At 57.8% G+C, this 23,171-nt stretch overlaps 1 protein-coding gene across 1 annotated transcript in view; it reads left to right on the top strand.

Moving 5' to 3' along the window:
- CRHR1 (corticotropin releasing hormone receptor 1) overlaps positions 1 to 19,056 on the top strand; it is a 36,684-nt gene extending 17,628 nt beyond the window's left edge. The window contains exons 5-15 of the mRNA XM_024760769.1: positions 1,233 to 1,352; positions 5,949 to 6,034; positions 13,085 to 13,191; positions 13,973 to 14,093; positions 14,289 to 14,442; positions 14,735 to 14,795; positions 17,122 to 17,194; positions 17,459 to 17,544; positions 17,782 to 17,917; positions 18,105 to 18,146; positions 18,650 to 19,056. Coding sequence (XP_024616537.1) covers positions 1,233 to 1,352; positions 5,949 to 6,034; positions 13,085 to 13,191; positions 13,973 to 14,093; positions 14,289 to 14,442; positions 14,735 to 14,795; positions 17,122 to 17,194; positions 17,459 to 17,544; positions 17,782 to 17,917; positions 18,105 to 18,146; positions 18,650 to 18,790 — 1,127 coding nt within the window. The 3' untranslated portion in view covers positions 18,791 to 19,056. The remainder of the gene's footprint in view (positions 1 to 1,232; positions 1,353 to 5,948; positions 6,035 to 13,084; positions 13,192 to 13,972; positions 14,094 to 14,288; positions 14,443 to 14,734; positions 14,796 to 17,121; positions 17,195 to 17,458; positions 17,545 to 17,781; positions 17,918 to 18,104; positions 18,147 to 18,649) is intronic.
- Positions 19,057 to 23,171: the final 4,115 nt, after the last annotated feature.

Raw genomic sequence — 23,171 nt, 5'->3', positions numbered from 1 at the left:
CTGTGAACCCTTAAAGCTTCCAGTGGACTGAGATTAAGAATTTCTGATCAGATCCAACTACTTCATTATCGATAAAACACTAAGGCTCAGAGAAGGCAAGAGACTTGCCTACAATCACACAGCAAATTAGTAGCAGAGCCCAGTCTGAAGCCAGGGTTCCAGATTACTGATTCCTTTCCACTCCCCCACGTGGTGTCTCCCTCCCTTTTTTCTCCATGGTCTCCTTCTCAGTCAATCCTCTACTAGGTCCCAGCACAGACCAGAGCACGAATGTTCGGTAAAAGTGGTTATCAGGTGAGCTGGAAGGTGGGCCAACTTCCTTTAGCTGGTTCCTCCCTGCAGGTCCAGAGCAGATGTGGTTTGGTTCTAGAGACATGTGAGGGAACTGGGTCAGGGGTTGGCTGGGTCTCTTCCGAGCCATTCTAGGCTGTGAATTCTTTTTTTTTTTTTTAATATTAAATGTGGGTTTTTTCTTTTTCTTATTTATTTATTTATTATTATTTTGGCTGTGTTGGGTCTTCATTGCTGCACGCAGGCTTTCCCTAGTTGCGGCGAGCGGGGGCTACTCTTTGTTTCAGTGTGTGGGCTTCTCATTGTGGTAGCTTCTCTTGCTGCGGAGCACGGGCTCTAGGCGTGCAGGCTTCAGCAGGTGCGGCACTCAGGCCCTAGAGCACGCGGGCTTCAGTAGTTGTGGCATGCAGGCTCAGTAGTTGTGGCTCGCGGGCTCTAGAGCGCAGGCTCAGTAGTTGTGGCGCATGGGCTTAGTTGCTTCACGGCATGTGGGATCTTCCCGGACCAGGGATTGAACTCATGTCCCCTGCATTGGCAGGTGAATTCTTAACCACTGCACCACCAGGAAAGTCCCAGGCTGTGAATTCTAAGAGCTGTGGTCCAAGTACAGGGCCAAGAGAAGTGTCCTCAGGCTACAGAGCAGGGGACCTGGAGCACGTCCAGCCTTCCTCTAAATGCCAGCCAGGATCTCAACTTTTAACACCACCTCCAGCCATCTGTTTCTCCTCTGCTCTGGAACCCACATTGTCTCCCTAGTGCCATAGCATCAAATTCAGATTCCTTTCCCTGGTGTCTCCTATGCAGAAAAGGAGCTCATCTCTGCACTGGGGTCATTGCTCCTGTCCTGTCCCCAGATGGCTTGTGAATGTGGCCCAGTGGGGAGGGGGTGGGACACTGCAGTGGGGATGTTGCCCTGCCTCACCGGCCGTCTCTGCCCCCAGGACTGCAGTGCAATGCATCCGTGGACCTCATTGGCACCTGCTGGCCCCAGAGCCCCGCAGGGCAGCTGGTGGTTCGACCCTGCCCTGCCTATTTCTACGGTGTCCGCTACAACACCACAAGTAAGGGAGCCCGTGGAGGGCAGACCATCTCCTGGGAGGTGGGACAGGATGGGGAGAGCTTGGGACTTGTTGGAGGTGGGGAAAATAATAATGACAATGATAATAATAATAATGCCATTCATGGGTACAACCGCCATTGACCAGTGGCCGGCTCTGTGCTCTGCTGGGTATTCTGCTCATTACTACTGATGCTCACGGTACCCTGGAAGATGCTACATGTGACTATGTTATATAACTAAGGCCTCCGAGGCTCAGAGAGGTTAGGGAAGTTGCCCAAGGTCAGCAGCTGGTAAGAGGTGAAGCTGGAATTTGCATCCGGGTCTGTCTGACACTTTCTTCTGCAGTTGACAAGCTGGGTTAACGTTGGCATGAGCCATGAGGTAGGGCAGAAATCATCAGAAAGCCCTAACTTTGCTCAGAGAGGATACCAGGGCTATCCTGGGCCCTCCAGCCACGAGATGGGGGGACTCAGAGTTTTAGATCCGTAGGCAGGGGCCTTGTCCTTGCACGTAGGCCCACAGGTGGGGTGGGGGTGGGAGACGACTGCCCCGGGCAGGGTTTGTTCAGATACTTGATCCCCATGTAAACACCCTGCTCCCCTGGGGCCCTGAGCCTCCACCTCCAGGCTTTGCGGCTTCTTGCTATGCCACCTGTCACCCTCAGAATTAATTTGCTCTCCCCTGTCAATGCCTCACAGCCCCTGCTTATCAAGAGAGCAACAGCTGCAGGCCAGGGGCCCTGAGCTGTCTGAGGGGAGGGTGGGGGGTTCCTTGGGTGGGCCCTTGGGGTCTGGTGGGCCTGAGCTCAGAGCCCCACCAAGAGGTGACAGAGGGTGACCACAGACACCAATTGTGACCTTTAACACAATTTTCCTCTCATCTGAGGATGGAGAAGGCTCGATGACATGGCTTCTTAAGACTCTGTCCAGCTCAGAACTCCCAAGTTCCTTCTCTTGCCCCTCTCTTTTTTTTTAACCAGCTGGATTAATGGGGTTCGGGTTGGGGGCCACAGCCAAGGAGGGGTGGGAGGGCCCTGGGGAGGTGTTGGGACTGGGCGGGAGGCTGGAAGAGCCAGACCATGCAGCTTCATGTGTCTGCAACCGCACCCTGGACCCCAGGAGGAGAAGAAAGCCTGGAGGAGGTGTGGGGAGAATGCAAGTAGGAGGGAGGGCAGAAGGACCTAAAGGAGAGTTTGTGTATCCTGCCAGCCTCTAACTTGGGCCCATCGTAGTTGGAAATGCAGGCAAAGAGGCTAAAAATGCCCAAGGTCACAGGCTTGGAGGCAGCGCCGGAACTGGGGAGCCAGAGCCCTCCGGCTGTTTCCCTCACCCGGCTGGGTGCCCTGCCCTGGAGCTCCCCGGAGAAAGGCAGCGTTAGGGCTGGTGCTTGCTGGGGCACGGGAGGGCTGCTTCCAGGAGGAACCCCCCCAAGTCCCCTTACCAGAGCACCAGGTCCTGGCAATTCCACCTCCAAAGTGAGTCTCATGTCTGACCCTCCCTGCCCTCCATCCCCAATGCCACTGCCCCGGTACAGGGTACCCCAATCTCCAACCCTAGTTTCTCATCTGAGCCTGTCACACCCTTGCTTGGAGTCAGCCCTTCTTTGGGTCCCCATTGCCCCCACGGTCAAGTCCACCCGCTAGCTACAGTCCTGCCTACCTTTGCAGCCGGTCCTGGCCACTCCCCATGAACTACCCCCACTCTCGTCCCCGAAGGTGTCTTGACGTGCCCCGAATAAACCTTTAGTGCCTGGGCACATATAACTCAATTGGGCAGCCCTGCCGTAAGTAGAAGCCAGGAGTCTTGGGTTCTAGTCCCAGCTCCACCTGTACCCTGGTTAAGGAACCCTCTGCACTGGCTCTCCCTGGGCCTCAGTTTCTCCACCTTCAGGATGGGTGGTGGGAGGTTTGGGTGAGGTGCTGTCTCGGCTCCCTTGCGCTCCCCTCTGTGATCCCAGGAGAGGAGATGGAAGAGGTGATGGTCGCTTGACGTGGGGGCAGGGCTGGAAGACTGCCCTTTCCAGGTGCCCCCAGTGCCAGAATGATGAGGAACACCCGTGTAACCAGTAGCGACTGGGAACCCAGAATTGTACCTAATCGTTAGGTGCTATTTAATTCATTTACCGACGAGGTGCTGCCAGGGCCTCTAGGCCTTCCCCTTAATGGCCTCCTTCCCACTGCATCTGATCTTCAAAGGAATGGGAAGCATTTCCCAAAATATCCATTTTCCCATGACTCTCCAGGAGGACTGCTCAGCTCAGCAGTTAAAGACAAGGAAGTCACCTCCTCCCTGGCAACGACTCGCGGCTTGTTGGGCCTGTTTTCTTGCAGGATCGCCTCCTGTAAGCCTGCTCCCTCTATGACCCGGCCTGGGAAGGACTCCAGGCTCCTGCCCCACCTGTGGGATTCAAAGGGGAGCTTAAGCCAAGGGGATGCCTCCCGGAATCCCCGCCAGTGCCCCCTATGATAGCGACAAGCGACATGTTCTGAATCTTAGGTAAGGTTATAGAAATATAGCTCCAAGACAATAATGGTAAGAATAACAGCTCACACCACATGCCAGGTAGAGCTCCAAGCACCCTGTACATGTCAGCTAAAAGTGCCCCTCAACCATTGAGGTAGGAACCCTTGTTAGGACCATTTCTGTCTTGCAGATAAGGAAGCTGAGAAGTCGTGGGACTCATCCAGGTTCACACACAAAGCTAGTGGCAGCTGGTGGCAGGATTCGAACCCAGGCTGTCTGGGTGGAGAGCTCGGAACACTACAGTATACTGCCTCTCTTAAGACAGCAGCTCCCACCCCTGCCCTCATGCCCCTTCGCACCAGATCTCTGACCCCAAGTCCCTTTCTTTGAAGACACTTTGGAGCAGCCTCAGTCCCAGGCACTTTCCGTCCATGGCAGACACACTGGTTTCCCCTGCTTCCGTGCCTCCCCCCAGGCGTCCCCGAAACCCCAGCCACTGAGCCCTCAGCCCTCTGGTAGCTTTTTCCTCATTCAGCAGTAAGGAGGGAATGGGCAGCATCTTCAGCTCTGCCCAAGCGCTCAACTCTGCCAAGACTCAGGTCCACTGGCAGGGAAGCTGAGCAGAGCTTTAAAATCCATTTAGCCTCATTTCCCCACTGGTGTGCTGTGCGAGAACAGCCTCTCGGCAGAAGGGCCGAGGGGCAGCGTTAGAGAGGAGGTCTCAGCCCGGCAGCCCTGGAGGCCAGGCTGGGGCTGCCTCTCCTGGGGAGGGAGCCGCAAACCCACCTCCCACCCCATCCTCTCCCTCCTGTGTGGTGCTGCCAGCAGAGAGGCAGGTCCCAGGCTGGACAGCCTCTTGGGGATCAGCTGGTCCAGCCCTTCCTCTTACACCTTAGGAGAGGGTCCTGAGAGGCCAGCTGGCCGATGGCACTCACGCAGTGGGGGCCCCCGTTCTGCCTCTCTCGTGGCGCTCTGCCACTGCTGGGACTGGGACTCAAGCAGCTTCCGCAACCTCCTTCGGCCCTGCTGGGGGGTGATGTGAGGTGAAGGTCAGTGTGAGCCATGGAAAGGCTGCAGCAGGCGAGGGGCTCCGGTGGAAATGGCTCAAGGCTCTTCCAGCCAGTGCTTCCTGGTGTCAGGACCAGAATTTACTCAGGGAAACATATTTAGAGCTACCGATGCCTGAGAGGGGTACAGGGTGGAGCAGGGTGACCTCCGCCAGCAAAGAAGAAAAGACTCCAGATTTGAATCTCCCTTGGACCCCACCCTACTGGGTTTCAGGGCCCTGGTGTCCCTGGGGGGCGAGCAGGAAGGAGGGTGTCCCAGAGCCCTGAAGCCAGGCCTCAGTTCAGACCACAGGCAACTCCCAATCTCCTTAGAAGGTGACATGTTCTGGCTTCCAGGCTGATGACTGCTTGGACCCCCCCACCCCTTCCCGGGCCACATTCCTGCCTTTTTTTCCTAAGTGCCATGTGCCAGTCTGGGAGCCAGTTGGAGCGGATCCTAATTACGAAATAATTGCTACACGAGACCCACTCCCATGACATCCCCCAGCACATCTCCCATCTCCTGCCACCTGTCATTTTCTGTCCCGAGAGACCTCCACCATGGATGCTCCCACTACGTGACCCTCCAACATAAGGCCTGCCGTAGGGAAATGCCACCCTGGGGACCTTCCCTAACAGCTGCCCTGTGATCCCCACCCCCGTGAGACACTGCTACCATGTGAGACCCCAAAATGGGAGATTTCTCAGAAGGGTGCCCACCGTGTAATCTGCCCCACATAAGGGCTTGCAAGGAAGCAGGAAACGGCCCTGTGAGCTGGTCAGGCCTCTGCCCGTGGGCCAGTCCTGTGGGCATGATTGTGCCAGCCTGGGTGGGCAGAGCCATGGCCCCGTGGGCACGCATTGGGATCACCGCTGTACCTCTGTGGGGGGCCAGTGGGCAGAAAGAGGCAGGAAGGTGGAAGTAGTAAGAAAGCCCCTCCCCCCAGCTTCACCCCAGAGCCCCCCAGCAAGCCGGCTCCTGTGCTGGCCCAGAAGGACGGTTAGATGGACAGTCGAATGGATGGACAGGTGCTCATTTACTCTTTGGGAGAGGAGCCACGGGTCACTTTGACTCTCTTCTTTTTCCAGACAACGGCTACCGGGAGTGCCTGGCCAATGGCACCTGGGCCGCCCGCGTGAACTACTCGGAATGCCAGGAGATCCTTAGCGAGGAGGTGAGGCTCCGAGCCAGCTACCCTGTTGAGGGCTGGGCCTGGGCCCCCAGCACGGCTCTGCGCCTGCTACCAGCCAGTCAGATGGGAGAGCCAGAGGCTGGTGTCTGTGCCCTGCAGAGAGAAGCCAAGTGGGGAGCCAGAACTAGGCCAGCCCGTGAGTGGGCATCCTCAAGGGAGGGTGAGGCCAGAGGGCAGCGGGCAGGCTCTGACGGCGAGTTGAGTCTCCCTCCCTCCCTCCTTCCTAGCTCACTGGGACCGGTTCTCATCCGTTGTCCACCCCACCCACTGGAGTGACACATCCAGGTCCAGGCAGGGTCCTGCGTTCGAATTCGGGATGTGGGTGGGAGGAGCCATGGAGCTGGAAAAAGCCCTTGAAGAGCCTTTCAAATATTTAAATGTTTTTGAGAAAGACGTTGCTTAGACGCAATACAAAATTCAACAGGTACAAATGGGAAAACAAAATAATCTCCCTCCCAGCCCTGTCCCAGCCACTGGGCTCCCACACCAGAGGTCACCATTTTGCCAGTCTCTTAGGAGTTCTTCCAGAGACAGTCTCTGCATAGGCAAGCAATTATGTATATATATTCTTTTTTGTTTTTCACCCAAACGTTGCATATTATACACTTCGTTCAACACCTTGCTTTTTTCATATAATCATCCGTCTTGGCGATGGTTCCGTATTAGTACGTAAAGAGCATCTTCATTATTTTTTTTTTACATTTGCATAATATTGTACAGATGTTCCATAGCTTAGTTAACCAATCTTTATTCTCATCTTTGCTTATGACAAGCAGTGCCGCAATGAATAATCTTTTAAGGGTGATGTTTGGCAGACGCACGGGCATATCTGTCGTTCTGTGTTGCTGCTACCTCCGTCCCCCCTGTCTCCTCCCCTACACCTCCACCCACCCCTTTGGTGGGTGCTGAGGAAGGTGGGGGTCATGGAGAGGGAAGAAGGAGTGAGCAGAAAGGAAAGGGCAGATGGGAGATGCCCCCAGTTGTCCAAGGGCCCCAGGCTGCTGGGGCGTGGGAGAGAGGGGCTGGTCTAGGCAGTTCCAAGAATTCCAGTGCCTAAAAGATCTAAACTGGAAGGGACCTTGGAGACCCTCCATCCCATCTTGATCTGCTTGGGGATCAGAATCGTCCCGAGCACTTGTTCAAATACAGGGCTACACCCAACATCCGATAAATCAAACTCTCCAAGGGCAGCCTGGGAATCTGTATTTTTAACAAGTGCAGGGGGGAGTGTGGGGGAGGGGTGATGGGGGAAAAGTGAGAAACTCTGATCTAGGGTAACCCATTCACCTTACAGCGAGGGAGACTGAGGCCCAGAAAGGGGGAGTGACTCACACAAGGTAACACAGCCAGCGTGAGTCAGAGCCTGGCCCCCGGGGCTTTGGAGGTGGCTCCCTCTGCCCAGAACCAGGTACTTGTGCAGTGAGGTTGATGGTGGGAGAACAGCTTTCCCCACCTAGCACTCCGCCCATCCCCCCCCCCACCCCACGCATGCCTTGGTTAGCCGCTCCCCCAGGCTGCCTGGCCTCACATCACTGAGATACTGGGGCTCTGCTGTCTCCTTGTAGAAGTTGCAAAGGTAGGGCAGTGCTTAGCCCAAAAGAATGACACGCTCTTTAGTAGTTCTGCTTGGGCAGACAAAACAGTTACTTGGGATGCAGGGCGAGAGGCTTCCTGGCATCTAATGTCACACAGGCCAGGCCATATGGTCCACCCCAGGCCCGGTGGGTTGGCCCAGCTCCCCAGTGACCTTGACCTGAGCAAAGATAGCCCCCAGGTTGCTAAGTATCTACATGGTGAGGCAACCCCAGAAGTCCAGGGCTGGGGAGGAAGGCATCCACCTGGACTGGGGGAGGGAAGTAAGGTTCCCATGTTGGGAAACGTAGTCGAACCGGAGGAGATGGGCTCGGGTGGGCAACTCCTTACCTAGCACACAGCGGAGTGGGGAACTCCTTACCTAGCACACAGTAGAGGAGGCAGGAGGATGGGAAAGGCGGGTCAGTGTTGTCTGCGGCTCTTAGGACTGCAGTTCACGCCCGGAGAGGGACGGTGTCGGGGAGCACAGCTAAGGCAAGAAGCCTGCAGCCCCTCCGTCGCACCCCACCCTGCGCTTTGATCGTCCTGCTGGGTCTGCAGGGCCTGAGGTTGACCGTGTGTCTCCAAGTGGAGGTCAGATCGCCAGCCTCCTGCCTTAGGACGGACATCCCTCCCCCACCCCAGAGAAGCGGGCGTCTGTCCCCTTCTTGGACATGACCAAGCTGGAGACGTCACAGCTGCCTTCAATCTCCCTCCCTGCATTGGAGCCTCCTGAATGTCAGAGGACATTCACGGGCCCCCAAATCTCTCCTGCTCTAATTTAAGCCCCTTCCTTCTAGTTGGCTGACGGGGGACACTCAGCAGCCCCCCTTGCCCCCAACACCCTTCACAGAATCAGGGGCAGAGGCCCTTCTCCACTCTGCAGCTCCCACCCCTTCTGCCTGGACTGGGGTCTCTCCCTCTCTCCACCAGCGGGTTGGGGGGAGAAGGCGGATTAGGGGGCACCAGCTTCTCATCAGGCCCCTCTTAGGCAGTGTAACGGGAACAGCACCGGCTTTGGAGGGGTTTGGATTCTGGTCCCAACACATGTGCTGTGTGACCCTGGGCAGGTAGCTCAGCCTCACTAAGTCTCAGCTTCCTCGTCTGTAAAAGGCCGGAGAGCAGTTCAGTCTGCCTCTTGGGGGAGGGAGGGCGGTGTCCGCCTGCGCCTTGGCCTGTAGAGGGCGCTCCATCTATCCGCCACACCTCGGCCTCATCACCTGAGCTCAGGTGAGGCTGTTGTGTTCACCAGGGAGGGGGGATGGTTGGGAGGGGTCACCAACCATCGGTCACCCCCGATGGGGTCACGGGCACCCCCGTTCGTCTAGTTGCAGGGCTCACCCCCACCCGGGATGACCCGCCCACCCTTTCCGCGGCAGCCCCCGCTGGCCACTTTGCCTAGCACTCTGGGTAATCAGTTAATTTAATTAGTGAAAATGCCATCCCCTTCTGCCAGCCCCCAGCCTCGCCAGACCCCTCCCCATTCCCAAGACTCCCCGTCCCCTCCTGGAACTACTGTGAAAGAGCAAGAGGAATGTCGCCAATTAACCGAGCAGCCAATTTCTCAGCTCTGGGCCCGGACTCAGCCCTAATTAAGCATCAGCGCCCCAGGAGCTGCAGAAAATGGATTCGCAGAACCACTGCCTGTGAAATGAGACTTGTGAGGGCGCCCAGAGGCCAGGCCAGGGAGGAGACCTGCCCACAGCCATCACCAGCAGGGGACAGGCCCCCAGCCGGGGAACTTGCTTCATGCATGGCCCAGCCCCTGCAGTGACCCCCACCCCGGCACCAGCCTGCAGCCTCCCCCCACACACACTTGTCTCCGTCCACTGCAGAGACACCCCAATCTGCCCCAGACAACTCTCCCGTCCCCCCACCGCTCCCTCGACACTTGCACACACTCTGCTTCCCTCCCCTACGCTCTGCTGAGCTGGGGAGCCCTGGCCTCCGGCATGTCCTGGGAGGGCACACACTTTGATGGGACATAAAAGGGGCTCTGGAGGTGTGGGCTCGTGGGCCAGTGTTCACTGCTCGCAGAGGGCGTTGGTTCGACCAGGGCTTCTGGAATGCTTAGGAATCCTCTGGACTCCTTGCTAAAATGAAGATTCTGACTCAGTGGATCTGGGGTGGGGCTTGAGGTTCTGCATTTCTTAAGATTCCTGCAAGCTCCTAGGTGATGCTGACGTTGCTGGTCTGGGGACCACACTTTGGGGAAGCAAGGGGCTGGAGTGCCCAGGGTGGGGTGAGGGAGTAGCTCAGGAAACCCAGGTGGAGAGGGAGAGCCTCAAAACGGGGTGGATGGAGGTGGGAGAGAGGCTGAAGCAGTGGGGACCAGGCGGGGAGAACCCATCATGCCATCCTGAAAAGGCATCAGGACAGGTCTGACACTGCCACCACTTGGGGCCAGGTGTACCTTGCAGAGAGTCTGGTCAGAATTACTTATTGGATTCTGGTCGTGAGGGTGCAGAGGAGTGGCTTCTGCCCAGTGCCACACGGTGCCACCCTCTTCGGGGTACTTACCTGCCAGTCTCTGGTCTCCGGACTGGCTGTGTCCGTGTGACCTTCAGGCATCCCAGCTGCTTCTGCAGTTAACGGTGGCTTTCTCTCAGGAGGTCACTGACGGTCCCTCAGGGTGTCACTGAGTGTCTCTTAGGATGTTGCCGGCTATTCTCTCCGGGTATCGTTGAACACCCCTCAGGGTATCACTGACCGCCTCTTGGGGGTGACTGGCCGTCTCTCCTGGTGATGCTGGTCATCTCTCGGGGTGGCACGGCCACCTCTCCAGCAGTCTTCTCAGGCTCTTGCTGCACCGCAGCCCCCCAGCTGCCTCGCATAGGGCTGATGTGGCAGCGGAGAAGCAGGGCTGGGAGCCAGCCTGGGCCCTGCAGCTCGAGGAGTCAGGCAAACGTGGTCCCCTGCATGGTTCGGCCCAATTCTCCCCGCTCAGCCTCAGTGGAGAAAACCCCTCATGAGCCCCGCACCTCCCCATAGAAGCTCCCTGAGAACTCTGGGCCCAGGGCGAAGACAGTGCTTCTGTTCTCAGTCCTTGCTTATCCCCCAAGAAATGCACCGCGGGAGCAGAGGAAGGAGGGTCTTTAAGGCCACGCAGACCTGGATGCCGATGCTGGGCCGATTATGCAGCCCCTTCACCTGGAGAAACGGGGACAGAAGGACACTCTCAGAGGGCAGTTGTGAGAAAGAAAAGCAGTGATGTCTGTAAAGCCCCCGGCGCGGTGCCCGGCATGCAGTCGGTGCTTAATAAATGACTCATGCCACCCGAAACCAAAGGACCCCGGCTCGGCCTGCTGTGGGGAGCAGTGAAGGGCCTCCCTGCGCATTCTTCTCATCTTGCCCACCTGGGCCTGTGTATGAAGCTGGGGCATCGCACCGTTCTGGGCTCCACAGACTCTGCCATTACCCAGGGGCTTCGCAGCATGGATTTGTGGAAAATTTAATAAGAGGAAATTAAATGTCAGTTCCAGACAGGCTGGATGTGTGCATATCTGCTGGAGTCTCTGGACTTGGCATCTACCGCCAGGCACTCAGAGATGCTACCCCGCCGCCCCCCGCGTTTATATGATGGCAGTGAATACCCTCTGCCCCTCCCGCCCTCTCTCCCCACCTGCCATTTGCACCTCGCTGGGTCTCAGCGCTCCAGAGCCCGAGCTGCTAATGTGATTTCCTGTCATGTTCCTGAAAGCTTCTTCCAGGAAAACCAGCCCCTAGAACAGAGCTGCCTGGGCCTCAGGGCTTCTTCAGTGAGGATGCCCCTTCAGAAGGGGGAGAGCGGGGGCTGGGGAGAGCAGGGGAGCGAGGGCTTCACCCCTTCTCAGATGCCTGTTAGGTGTCCTGCTTCAGAGGTGCACCCCTTGTCCTGGGTGGGTGAGTTTAGGCCTCAGTTTCCTCATCTGGAAGATGGGTAGGGCTGGACTCCATCCCTTGGGACCAGTTCTGATGCCCGTGGATTCTGTAATTGCGACAGGAGGGTCCACAGAGAGCCAGGAGCTCTGGTGGCTCTGAAAGGGTACACAGGTCTCCTGCGAGCTTGTCTTTCTCTCAATACTTGCCAGTTTCCGGGCATCATCATGCCCATGCCCCACCCCAGAACCTGGAAAGGGGGAGGGAGGGAGGGGTTACCAGGGACCCTCCCCTTGCAAAAGCCAGTGCCTTTCCAACATCCATTTTTCCTTCCTGCACTCGACACACATTTCCCAGCGCTCCACCATGTGCCACACTCTGGCTCTTAGGCCCTGCCCTCTTGGGGCCTACAAAAGGGTGAAGGGGGCCTTTGCTCTCACGGGGTCAGGAGTCTGCAGAGAGCTGGGCCCTGGAGACCCCAGTCCAGCCTCATGGGGTCGGGACCCGTCTTCTGCCTCACTTGTCAATCTGCACATGAAGGTGAGAGGTGGTTTGAAGCTGAGTGACCTTGAACGAGTCCGTGTACTTTGGGGCCTGTTTTTCTGCAAAATAAGGTACAGACCCCCTACTGGCTCTTCCCCCAGTGTTGCCTTGAGGGTTTGAGAAGATAACAGATGTGAAAATACTCTGTAGGGAATTCCCTGGCGGTCCAGTGGTTAGGACTCCTAGCTTTCATCACTACCGAGGGCCCGGGTTCAATCCCTGGTCGAGGAACTAAGATCCTGCAAGCCGCGCAGTGCGGCCAGAAAGAAAAAAAAAAAGGAAAGAAAATACTCTGTAAACGGGAGGGCTTCCACACTCATGGAGCGAACTTTGATTGGAAAGGGGCCTGCCGCGTTTCCCAGCTTCCATCAGTGTATGAAATGAATTAAGTAATAACATTGGGAACTTTGTTTTAGTCCTGGGAGAGGACCCCACTGACTTCAAGCAGACCCCCTGGGCCAGGGGTGGGACCCGGGAAGCAAGTTATAGAGCCTAGAGAGGTTGTTTATGGTTTCTAATGATTCTGTGGATGCTAACCCACAGCAACTGCCCTTTCCCCTCCTCGCTGAGAGGAGCGGGCCTCAACTGCAGCGGGAGGGATTTAGCGGTGATGGAGAACATGGTGGCTCAACTCAGAAATGGGAGGAGGAGAGAAGTCCTAGAGGGTTGGTCTGCACCACAAGGGCCATCTGGTGTTGGGACTGAATGGAAACGTGAACATGAGAGAACATCCGTGAGCCGTGCATGCGTGTTTGTGCGCACGGGGTGGGGAACCCTATGTGCTATGGAGATTCCAGTTAACCGACAATCTTCCCACAGCACGGAGCAGTGCACAGAGCATGGGATTGGGGGACAGACAGACAGACGTAGACTCAGATTGGACGGCACTGCTGTAGGGCAACACCTCACGCATGGCAGGGGCTCCGGAAGGGACAACTATTGTTATCATGGTCCACTTTGTCCCAGGCATCTGTGGGGGTGGGCTGTCCTGGCACATCCAGTGGGCACAGGGGCACAGCTGTGAAGGAGCCTCACCTCTGCCCCTCTCTCCTGCCTCAGAAGAAGAGCAAAGTACACTACCACGTTGCCGTCATCATCAACTACCTGGGCCACTGCATCTCTCTGGTAGCCCTCCTGGTGGCCTTTGTCCTATTTCTGCGGCTCAGGTGAGGAGACCCTGGCACTGTCCCCCGCCACCACCACCCCCACCCAGGCCTCGAGCAGCGGGGAGAAGATACAGGAGGCAGTGGTGGGCTAGGGGAGTCCAGCTCCCTCACCTCAGTGGGAGCAGGTGACAGATATACATGTCCCAGGTCTCTTGGACTCTCTGGCAGGGTCACTTCTGCAACCCTGCCCAGTGACTGCAGAGGGGAGGGGGATGGCCAAAGCCCAGGCTCACCTGTGTCACCCACACCCAGGCCGGGCTGCACCCATTTGGGAGACCGGGAAGGTGGAGCCCACTTTGGGTTTGAAGCTGCCTGGGCCCAGCACAACTGCCAAGGATGCATGTGGCAGTGCCAGCCAGGTCTGTGCCAGGAATGGGGGCTGCCAGCAGGGGCTGAGCATCAGGGCTGAAAGCTGGGAGGGAGGCCTATTGCTGGAGGCTTTTTATGTTTTCTGAGCCTCAAACTTGGAGCTACAGGGAGGGAAGGGTGCTCATGGGAGAAGGGGCGTCCCTAGCAGACAAGCAGCCCCTGGTCCCTTCAGCATTGGCCATGCGGCAGGCTCTGCCCCGGAGCTTAGGTCTGGGTGGACCACAGTTAGGAAGGGGCCTGTGGGACATCAGGAGAGCCGCTGCTGCCACGTCCCAGTGTGACTTAGCCCGCCCTGCTCGGAGCCTCGGTTTCCGCATTCATACATCTGGGCTGGAGTGACGCTGGTGACCTAGCCATCATCTCCTCTCTCCTCCTCTTCCGCCTGTCGCCCACCCTCCCCTGCTGCCCACAGGAGCATCCGGTGCCTGAGAAACATCATCCACTGGAACCTCATCTCGGCCTTCATCCTGCGGAACGCCACGTGGTTCGTGGTCCAGCTCACCATGAGCCCAGAAGTCCACCAGAGCAATGTGGTGTGTCCTGGAGGGGCAGGCCCAGGGTCAGAGGAAGGGTCTGGGTGGGGCTGCCTTTGCAGAGGAGGGACCGGAGCCAGGCCTTGGAGCCCACAGCACAGGAGGGGATCCTGGGGGGTGCCCCATCCTGCCGGGAGGAGGCCCCAGGCTGCTCCCTCCCTGGTTAATCATCACCTCTGATGGGGTGGGCGGCAGGGCTGGTGCAGGCTGGTGACAGCCGCCTACAACTACTTCCACGTGACCAACTTCTTCTGGATGTTTGGCGAGGGCTGCTACCTGCACACAGCCATCGTGCTGACGTACTCCACCGACCGGCTACGCAAGTGGATGTTCATCTGCATTGGCTGGGGTGAGCCGGCCACCCCCCGCCCTGACCCGCCGTGCTCTCCCCGCCCACACTCAGACCGGCCGGCTGGGGGCCTGAGACTGAGACCAGGTTAGGGTGGTGGGGTGTGCACACAGCCCTCCGCCGCTACCTGGGGGGCAGGGACGATGGGAGCATCTTAAAGGAGGCATGATAGGCCAGTGAGTACCTGGGGAGGCCCTGCCCGCCTCTAGGCCCTGGGCTGCGCTGGGGTCTTCCAGGCCTGCATCCCCCAGACTCCACCGACAGGCCCTGTGACAGCCGGTCTCTCCCCCAGGTGTGCCTTTCCCCATCATCGTGGCCTGGGCCATTGGGAAGCTGTACTACGACAATGAGAAGTAAGTCACCTCCTCTTCACTGTCCTCGGGGCCCCCTGAGCCCCGAGATCCAGGCTTCCAGCCCCGCTCTGCCTGATGCTCCTCAGGGACCTTCAGCCATGTCACCTTCCCTGTCAGGACCACAGTTTCTTCATCCACACAGGGAGGGTGCTGGGGGTCAGATTCAAACTGCGTCTCCCTAACAGCGTTCTGCCTGAGGTGGGGCTGGACAGGCAGGTCCAGGCTCTTTTGTCTGTCTCGGGCTTTCACCACAGGCGGAACAAAAGGTTACTGGCAGTCCCTGGAGCCCAGCCACCCAGGTTCTGAACTGTGGCTCCCATCGTTAAGTAGCTTTATGGCCTTGGGCTAGTTACAGTGTGCCTCAGTTTCCTCATCTGTAAAATGGGCATCCTCGTAATAGTGCCTCCCTCAAAGTGTTGTGAGGATGACATGAGTTAATATATGTTAAGCCTTTAGAGTCTGGCACATAGTAAATGTCATATAAATGTTTTCTATTAATAAAGACTTGTTTTAACAAACGATTCCATTGACTTAATAGGAACTGATCCAGACAATCTCAGAGACTCCTTCTAGCTCTAAAGTCCTGAGGGGCTGTTCTTAAATGGAAGTAGGTGTTCCCAATCACCCCTGAAAACTGCACTTCCGCTGCAGTGGTTCTCAGCCTTGGCTTGGGTTAGAATCACGCAGGAAGCTTTAAAAAGTACCAATGCCCAGGTTTGACCTCCAGAGAGTTGGATGTTATTGGTCTGGAGTGTGGCCTGGGCACCAGGATTTTTTAAACCTGCCCAGGTGATTCTAATATGAAGCTAAGATTGAGAACCACTGAAAAAGAGAGGCAGAAAAAGTGGACATAGATGGCCAGGGGAGGTGCCAGGATCTTTGCCAAAGTATTCTCAGGAACCCACTGTCTGACTGGGGTTCCAGGTGGCCTCCATCACCATGGCTATTCCTCTCCACCCCTGACAAGGAGCCTGGAAAATTATATTCACGTTTAGGAAGGATCAAGGTGATCCCTCCTGACTCCGGCCCAGCCTGGCTGGCTCTCTCTGCATTTGCACAGCCGGTGGTATGGGGGCCTGAACTGGGAGTGGGGGTGCAGCTGAAAAGCAGGACTGAGGGCTTGGCAGTGATTCCAGAATGGTGGCCTAGGTCTCAGAACAGGAGCATTGTAAATCCTGGGCGATGGAGCCTGTGCCTGCAGGTGTGAAGGTGAGCAGGGAAGGAAGAACAGGTTTCAAAAAGCTGCCCAGTGTGTGCGTCTGGGCTCATCTTGGAGCAAAAAGGGTGGCTGAGCACAGAGGAAGGTTGGTCTGAGCGTCTCTGGAGCTCCACCTTGTGGTAAGATTCTGACACTGCAGCAGAAGGGATCCAGGTGTGAGACCTGAGAGAGACTGCAGGCTCTGGGGCCAAGGACCGGACCTGGCCCCAGGACAGCTTGCGTTTGGTCTGCCCCGTGTTTTTTGAAAACTTGAATTGCTTCCAAACTTTGAAAAAGTCAAGAGGTTTCACATAAAAATCTCAGTTTAGGGCTTCCCTGGTGGCTCAGTGTTTGAGAGTCCGCCTGCCGATGCAGGGGACACGGGTTCGTGTCCCGGTCCGGGAAGATCCCACATGCCGCGAAGCGGCTGGGCCCGTGAGCTGTGGCCGCTGAGCCTGTGCTCCGCAGCGGGAGAGGCCACAGCAGAGAGAGGCCCGTGTACCGCAAAAAAAAAATCTCAGTTTATTGTTTATGGAAGCATGCTGAGATCTAAGTACTGCGGATCTGCATGCCCGAGGGTCCATCGTCTCTGCACAAGGACATGGGACTTCCTATGTGCCTCATCCCAGCCCACCCCCCAGAGCTCCCTAGATCTTGCTGGAGGGAAACTCAAGAAAACGAAAAGCAAGTCTGCCTCTCACGACAGGTGGAACCGGTAGAGTCTCTGCCTCTGGGTTGTTCACGCTGCCATTAAACAAATCCAGAGATTGCTAGCTACTGAGCGCCACTGCATGACATGTACGGGGCAAGGCCCCCCTCGTGGGCATGCACCAGAGACACAGTGGGGACTGAGGCGAGCAGTGTGTGTTGGACCCATGCCCGTTCTATTCAGCGGTCTTTTCCCCAATTCCCCTCCCTGCCACAGTGCCTGCTTCCAGCTTTACATCTCAAAGGACGCTATCCATTCTGCAGATGGAAAGCTATCTTGACCTTCTGCCAGGGTTGGAATTGGGGCACCCAGATCCTGGCTTTTGGCTCCAGTCCTGGCTTGGCCAAGCACTGTTCCTCCCTCATGCCACTGAACTGGACCCAGGTGACCCTCCTCCTCTCACCTCTGTGGCCCTCTAGGTGCTGGTTTGGCAAAAGGCCTGGGGTGTACACGGACTACATCTACCAGGGCCCCATGATCTTGGTCCTGCTGGTAAGAACTTGGGTAGGGGGACAGGAGAGAGGGGCTCAGTGGGGAGGGGCACGCCAGGCTTACAGTGGACTAAAAGGATCCCTCTACCTAGAAGTGGCGGGCAGAGGGCCAGGAATATATAAGGGCTCATGAAGGTGGAGGGAGAGCAGCAAGGGGGCAGAGACCAGACCTGGGACAGCTGAGTCCCTGCCCTGTCCCCCACCTTCCCTCCAGCATCTTGCACACACCCATGCCCAGGCCATCCCACCATGTGTCAAATTACAGATCAATTTCATCTTCCTTTTCAACATCGTCCGCATCCTCATGACCAAACTCCGGGCATCCACCACGTCTGAGACCATTCAGTACAGGTAACCAGACCTGCCTCCCCCACACATGAGGCGCTTCAGGGATCCCAGCCTCCGACCCAGGGTGTCCCCCCAGGCCTGAGAGTCCCTCCTGAAACCCCAGCTCCCCTTGTCTCAGACATTCCAGGGATCTGCTACAGCCCTCCCCCAGACCCGGTCCTTCTCACCAAGCCAGAGGCCCCAGCCCCCTCCCGGGTGGGCTGTGACTCTGGGCCTCCCCCCCTACCTGCCCCACCCCAGGAAGGCTGTGAAGGCCACCCTGGTGCTGCTACCCCTCCTGGGCATCACGTACATGCTGTTCTTCGTGAACCCCGGGGAGGACGAGGTCTCCCGGGTCGTCTTCATCTACTTCAACTCCTTCCTGGAATCCTTCCAGGTACAGCCGTCCCCCACCCCAGCCCCTCGCTCCAGCCCTGACTGTCCCCTGCACCTCTTCGGGTGGGAGCTCTTCCAGGCAGGGGCCTGGAGGAGTGGGAGGCTGGGGACAGAAAGGGGTCAGCCCCAAAGCTGGATGGGGCCGCACCTGCCCCCGTCCCTTGACCCACCTTCTCCCTCCACGCCAGGGTTTCTTCGTATCTGTGTTCTACTGCTTCCTCAACAGCGAGGTAAGGACCTGGGGCCCCAGGACTCGGGACGGCAGGAGCCCTGCTGGGACCAGAGACTGTCCGTAGCCTCCTCCTGCCCGAGGTGGCAAGCCCACTTCTTTGCTCTCATAGGCAGTACGTGTGGGAGCCAGAAACCGGGGCTCCAGTCTCATCAATGAGTCTGTGAAATGGGCTGTTGAAAACCAGGAAGCTGAGCCCTGGGACAAGGGGTGTATGTAGGTTGAGGGCAGGAGATGTGTATGGGTTGAGGGTAGAGATTCTTCATGGCAAAGGCCATATGGCACCTTTGGGTGGATTTGAGAAAGGTACCCCTTGCTCAGAACGCTTGAGAAAATTTTCCTAACAAATATGCAAATCAACAATGTTGATGACGTGAATGTTGCCACCTCCGACGTGGCCCCCTGTGCACAGCTCCCCTGTATAGCTGCTTGTGGAAGCCCTGGGGGAGGGAGGGGGGTCCTGAAACCCCGGCTCAGCCCTTACGCTCTGCTCTGTGCCCACAGGTCCGCTCTGCCATCCGGAAAAGGTGGCACCGATGGCAGGACAAGCACTCGATCCGCGCCCGCGTGGCCCGCGCCATGTCCATCCCCACCTCCCCCACCCGTGTCAGCTTTCACAGCATCAAACAGTCCACAGCAGTCTGAGCTGGAGGGCCGTGGAGTGGCCCCCAAGATCCATGGCTGGGGAGATGGTCGCCAGGCTCAGCTGGCCGCCCTGTCTGTGGAGGGGACCAGCTCTCTCCCACACCCTGTGCCCCCAGGAGTAGCTGGCTGGCACTGAGAGCCCGGGAGGCCCCTCCCGCACCCCCAGCTGAGCAGGAGTTCCAGGCCTCTGAGAGCAGTCTGGGCCACGGGATGAATGGAAGATAACCTATAGGCCTGCGCTGGGCCCAGGGCCTCTGGCTCCCCTTTGTCCCAAGAATGGAACAGAAATGGAGTGGAGATGGAGAGCAGGGAATCCAAAGCAGCATGTGGGTCCCTCCAAGAGGTGTTTGCTTCCAGAGCACAAGATGGCAGCCCATTGGAGACCCCGGGATGTCCTCAGCGACTGTGCGGGGCCATCCACTCCTCCAGGAGAATCATGGGAAACTCTTGTGACAGCGTTCAAGCCACCGTGATGAAGCCTCCAGGCCTTAGCAGTGCTTTCCAACACCACTGGGAACCAAGGCCATGTTGTCAGAAGCCCTGCTGACATTGTTAGAAATCAGGTGGCATCATCAGACATCAGGCCACGTCACCGAAATCCTCCCAAGCCACCGGAAACTCGTGTGACCCTGTTGCACTGCCACCAGAAATGCCCTGCCTCGCACCCTTGGACCTTTACTACCCCACAGCCCACATGGGTTCCCCCTCCTTAACCTCCTGCCCCAGGTGTCTCCCCCTTCGTGAGATGATGGGGAGGTGGGAGGGTGACAGAGTGTCCTTGAGCAAAAGCCAGTGTGTGCCCCAGCCAAAGCCAGCCTCCCTTTGAGGGGCAGAGAATACTGGGGGCCACCCAGCCTGCTGTTTTCAGTGACCTGGCCTCTGGGGCAGCCCCTCTGCTGGTCAAAGGGACCCTGTGGCCCTTGGATGACCTCATTGGGAAGCATCGTTAGCTAAGCAAAGATAGAAGAGTGTGGGGCACTCAGCCCCCCTCTGCCTCAAGTTCCCCAGAGCAGGACAAGTGGCTCCTGGGGCAACCAGCCAGCTGACCACTTACACCCCTGGTAAGGACCCAGCCACATCCAGAGATACTGGACAGCCGGAGCAGGGCTTTGGGGGAGTGGGGCTGGGATATGGGGGTGGCTAGTGTAAATAATAATGTTTATCTTTCAACCAGCACTTGTGAAGCCTGGTATGTGCTAGGGCTGGGTAGGGAGGGTACCACAAAGAAATGGAGGCCACTTTCAGCCTTTAGGGTCACCGTGTGGTTGGGGAACCAGTGGCACTCAGACACACGCCAATGATGGGGCGCTAGGGGAGCCCCTGAGGTCCAGGAGAGGACTTAGGAGAAGGGCATGGGTCTGTGGGGACCAGGTAAAGGCAGCTTTTGTAAGGGGGCGAGTTGTAGGGAGAAGGTGGAGGACACCACGGGCCGGGCACAGCTTGAGCACAGGTGAGTCAGTGGGACCAGGCCGAAGTGTGTCCCAGCCCCAGGGGAGGAGATAAGCTGGGAACAGGAAGGAATTAGGAAGCAGGGGAGGCCGAACAGGCTTGAATGCTGTCTTAGCATGGAAACCCCAGAAGCATACCAAGAGACAAGGCTTCGAGAACCAACTCCAGGGTAGGGGCGCACACGCCCACCACCGTGGGCAGCTGCAGCCAGTCCTGCTGCGGAAGCTGGGAGAGCCGGGTGGGACCCACACCTGCGTCGTCCCACCTGAGGGGCGAGGGATATGTATCCACCAGCTCCTGGGGGACAGTAAATCCCTGCACCTCCTGCGGAGTCCGGGAGAGTGCCGGGCACAACGTGGGCCACGTCCTCGGGGCAGGAGGTGGTTGGGGCACAGACGCTCCACCCAACACACTCAGGCCTGGGCCTTGCCTCTGAGTCTCTGACCCGGAAAGAGGGCCACGCAGGGGTGTGTGTGTATGCACGAGTGGGGGGGGGGTGGTGCGTGTGCTATCAGGACACCAGGACAGACAGATGACCCCGCGGTGCTGGGAGCCCCGCAGCTTCGACTGGGGCAGGGGAGGTCCAGTGGGTGAGGATCTGACTGCTCCCCGAGGGAGGAGCTGGGGGTGTCCCTGAAGGCCATGTGGGGTACCCTGCTCTGCTAACTCCCCAAGCGCTGTCCCCTTAAAGAGGGAGATGGGGGGACCCGCTGAGCAGAGGAAGCCATGAGAATAGGACCAGGGGCACCAAGACGGAGATATGCTGACAGCTTCCAGAGCAGCTGGGGTGGGACAGCCGCACAAAGTGTCCTAGCTGACAAGGGGGACCAGAAGTGACTTGAGTCTCAAATGGCCACAAGTGAGGCACCTTTCTCAACGTTGCCTTCCACCCAATGAAGGAGAAGGGAGAAAGCAAGGCATTTCATGGACAATGTTGGGATGTGGGGGGCTGGGGGCATCCCAAGGACAGAGGAGCCTGAGAGGGGCTGGGGGTGACTGTGAGGGGGTTTTATAGGCAAGGGGTCTTGAAAGGGCCAAGCTGGGGCGGTGCCCCTTTTCCTGCTTGTGCCTCCGGGCTGTTTTAGCTGATGGGCACCCTTCCCATGCCTACTGTGCTCTCAGCTCTGTGGGCGGGGGCAGGCGAGCAACACCCCCAGGACGTACACCACACAGGCTGCAAAGCTCAGAGCTGCCGGCTCTGGAAGGTCGTGGGAGGACATCCAAGGCGGGGCTGGGGGTCATCAGAGAAGCCGCAAGGGGTCCCTGCGCCATGGACGCTGTTTCAGATGAACCCCAGGATCCCTCTCGTCCAGAGACTGGAAGGGTAGAGGGGCTGCTGCAGCACAGCTGGAAACACCTGGGCTGCAAAGAACTGCAGCCCCTCCTGCCAGGGGCAGGTGTGCTGAGTTTAACCCTTCCATGGGCTGCAGGGCAGGAATCAAGGCAGGCCCCCGATGGGATTTCTGAGTCATTCTGCCCTGAGCTTCGACTTGTGGGTGGGTGGGAAGGGAGGTCCCTTGGGGCTGTGGCTGTGTGATGGGCCAACAGACACACATGTCACCCCACTGTGGGAAGGAGCCGAGCAGCCGCAGGGTGGGGATCACTGCGGGACAGGCCCCTCTCTCAAGCTGGGAAGAATTTTTCTCCATGCCACACTCAGAGGCTGCAGTTCCCTAAAAGTTCCCCCACCTGAGCCCTTTTCTCCTTGGGTCCCTCCCTCACGGGCACAGATCACCAGTACAGGAAAAACCACCCTGTGGGGTTTGGGTTTTCCAGTTCTGGCTCCCTCCTCCCTGAGTGTGAAGGTATAGCCCCTGCTTTGGGGTCCTCGGCTTCCCCCGCAAGGCCTCCTCAGTCCCCCTGCTGCTGATGGGACCCAGACTGGGACCCTGACAGACACCCTGGGACCGGAAGTCAGGGCAGAGGGTGCAGATCGAGGAGGGAGGGAGGTTTTGGAATCCAGATAATAATTAATTGAGGACATTTGTAGATTGCTTTGCAATCCACAAAATCCTTTATAGCGTTCACGGAAGTAGGGAACAGAACCAGCCCATTTTACAGCTGAGAAAACTGAGGCCAAGCGACTCCCCTGAGATCAAAGGTCTCTGGCTCGACATCCAGGCCTCTTTCTACCCCATCAGTGGACTGAAGTCACTGGATTTGGGTTTGGGGAGGCCAGGACTGATAAAGCAGCTCTGTGGGGTGGGGACAGCGAGGGGGCCTCGGGGTTTCAGATCGGGGACGTGTCCCAGGCAAAGATGAAACCGGCCCAAAGACGGCCCGGCCAGTGTCTGGCTGCTGAGCGCAGCTGGGTGGGAGCGATGAGGGTTCTGTATATCCAGCAGCCCCTTCCCCACCTTCCCAACACCCTGCACCCCTCCACTCCTTAAAATGACGCTTAACTGCAAACAGCACAGCCCAGGTCACCTGGAGCCTCTGTGGGTCTCCCTGCCCAGCCCATGTGAGGATGCCACTGGCCTCCAGCTCAGGGGTCTCTCAAGCTCATCTCATCCAGCCCCCTGACTTCAAACTGACCTGCCCACCCTTGGTTCAAACAGAGGGGGTGCTTCGTACATTTCAGCAATACTATCACTGAGCACTCATCGGCCACTTGTGTGCCTACGCCTACCAGGGCATCCTGCAGGGCGTTGTCAGGGCACCAAGCAGCCACAGAGAGGAGCAATTCCATGGTTGGGGGCTGGGGGCTGGTGCTGGGAGATGGGGTGGGGGGATCTGGGGAAGCAGCAATTGGACAGACACGCAAAAGCCTTCTGTGAGCTGGGTCCCAGGAACAGCCTCAAAGGAAATGAGCCTCCAGAGAATTCGTTGAGCCCAGGCCACCAGGAGCCTGAGGGTAGATCGGGGTGGGGGAGAGGCAGGAGCAACCTCTGGGGGGCCCATGTTTTTGAACCCCAAATGGGGGCATGTGCTG

This window comes from Neophocaena asiaeorientalis, unplaced genomic scaffold (assembly GCF_003031525.2).
Source record: "Neophocaena asiaeorientalis asiaeorientalis breed wild unplaced genomic scaffold, Neophocaena_asiaeorientalis_V1.1 scaffold30, whole genome shotgun sequence".
Classification (NCBI taxonomy): Eukaryota; Metazoa; Chordata; class Mammalia; order Artiodactyla; family Phocoenidae; genus Neophocaena; species Neophocaena asiaeorientalis.
The sequence above is the reverse complement of the archived record's forward strand: the minus strand, read 5'-3'. Positions and strand labels throughout refer to the sequence as shown.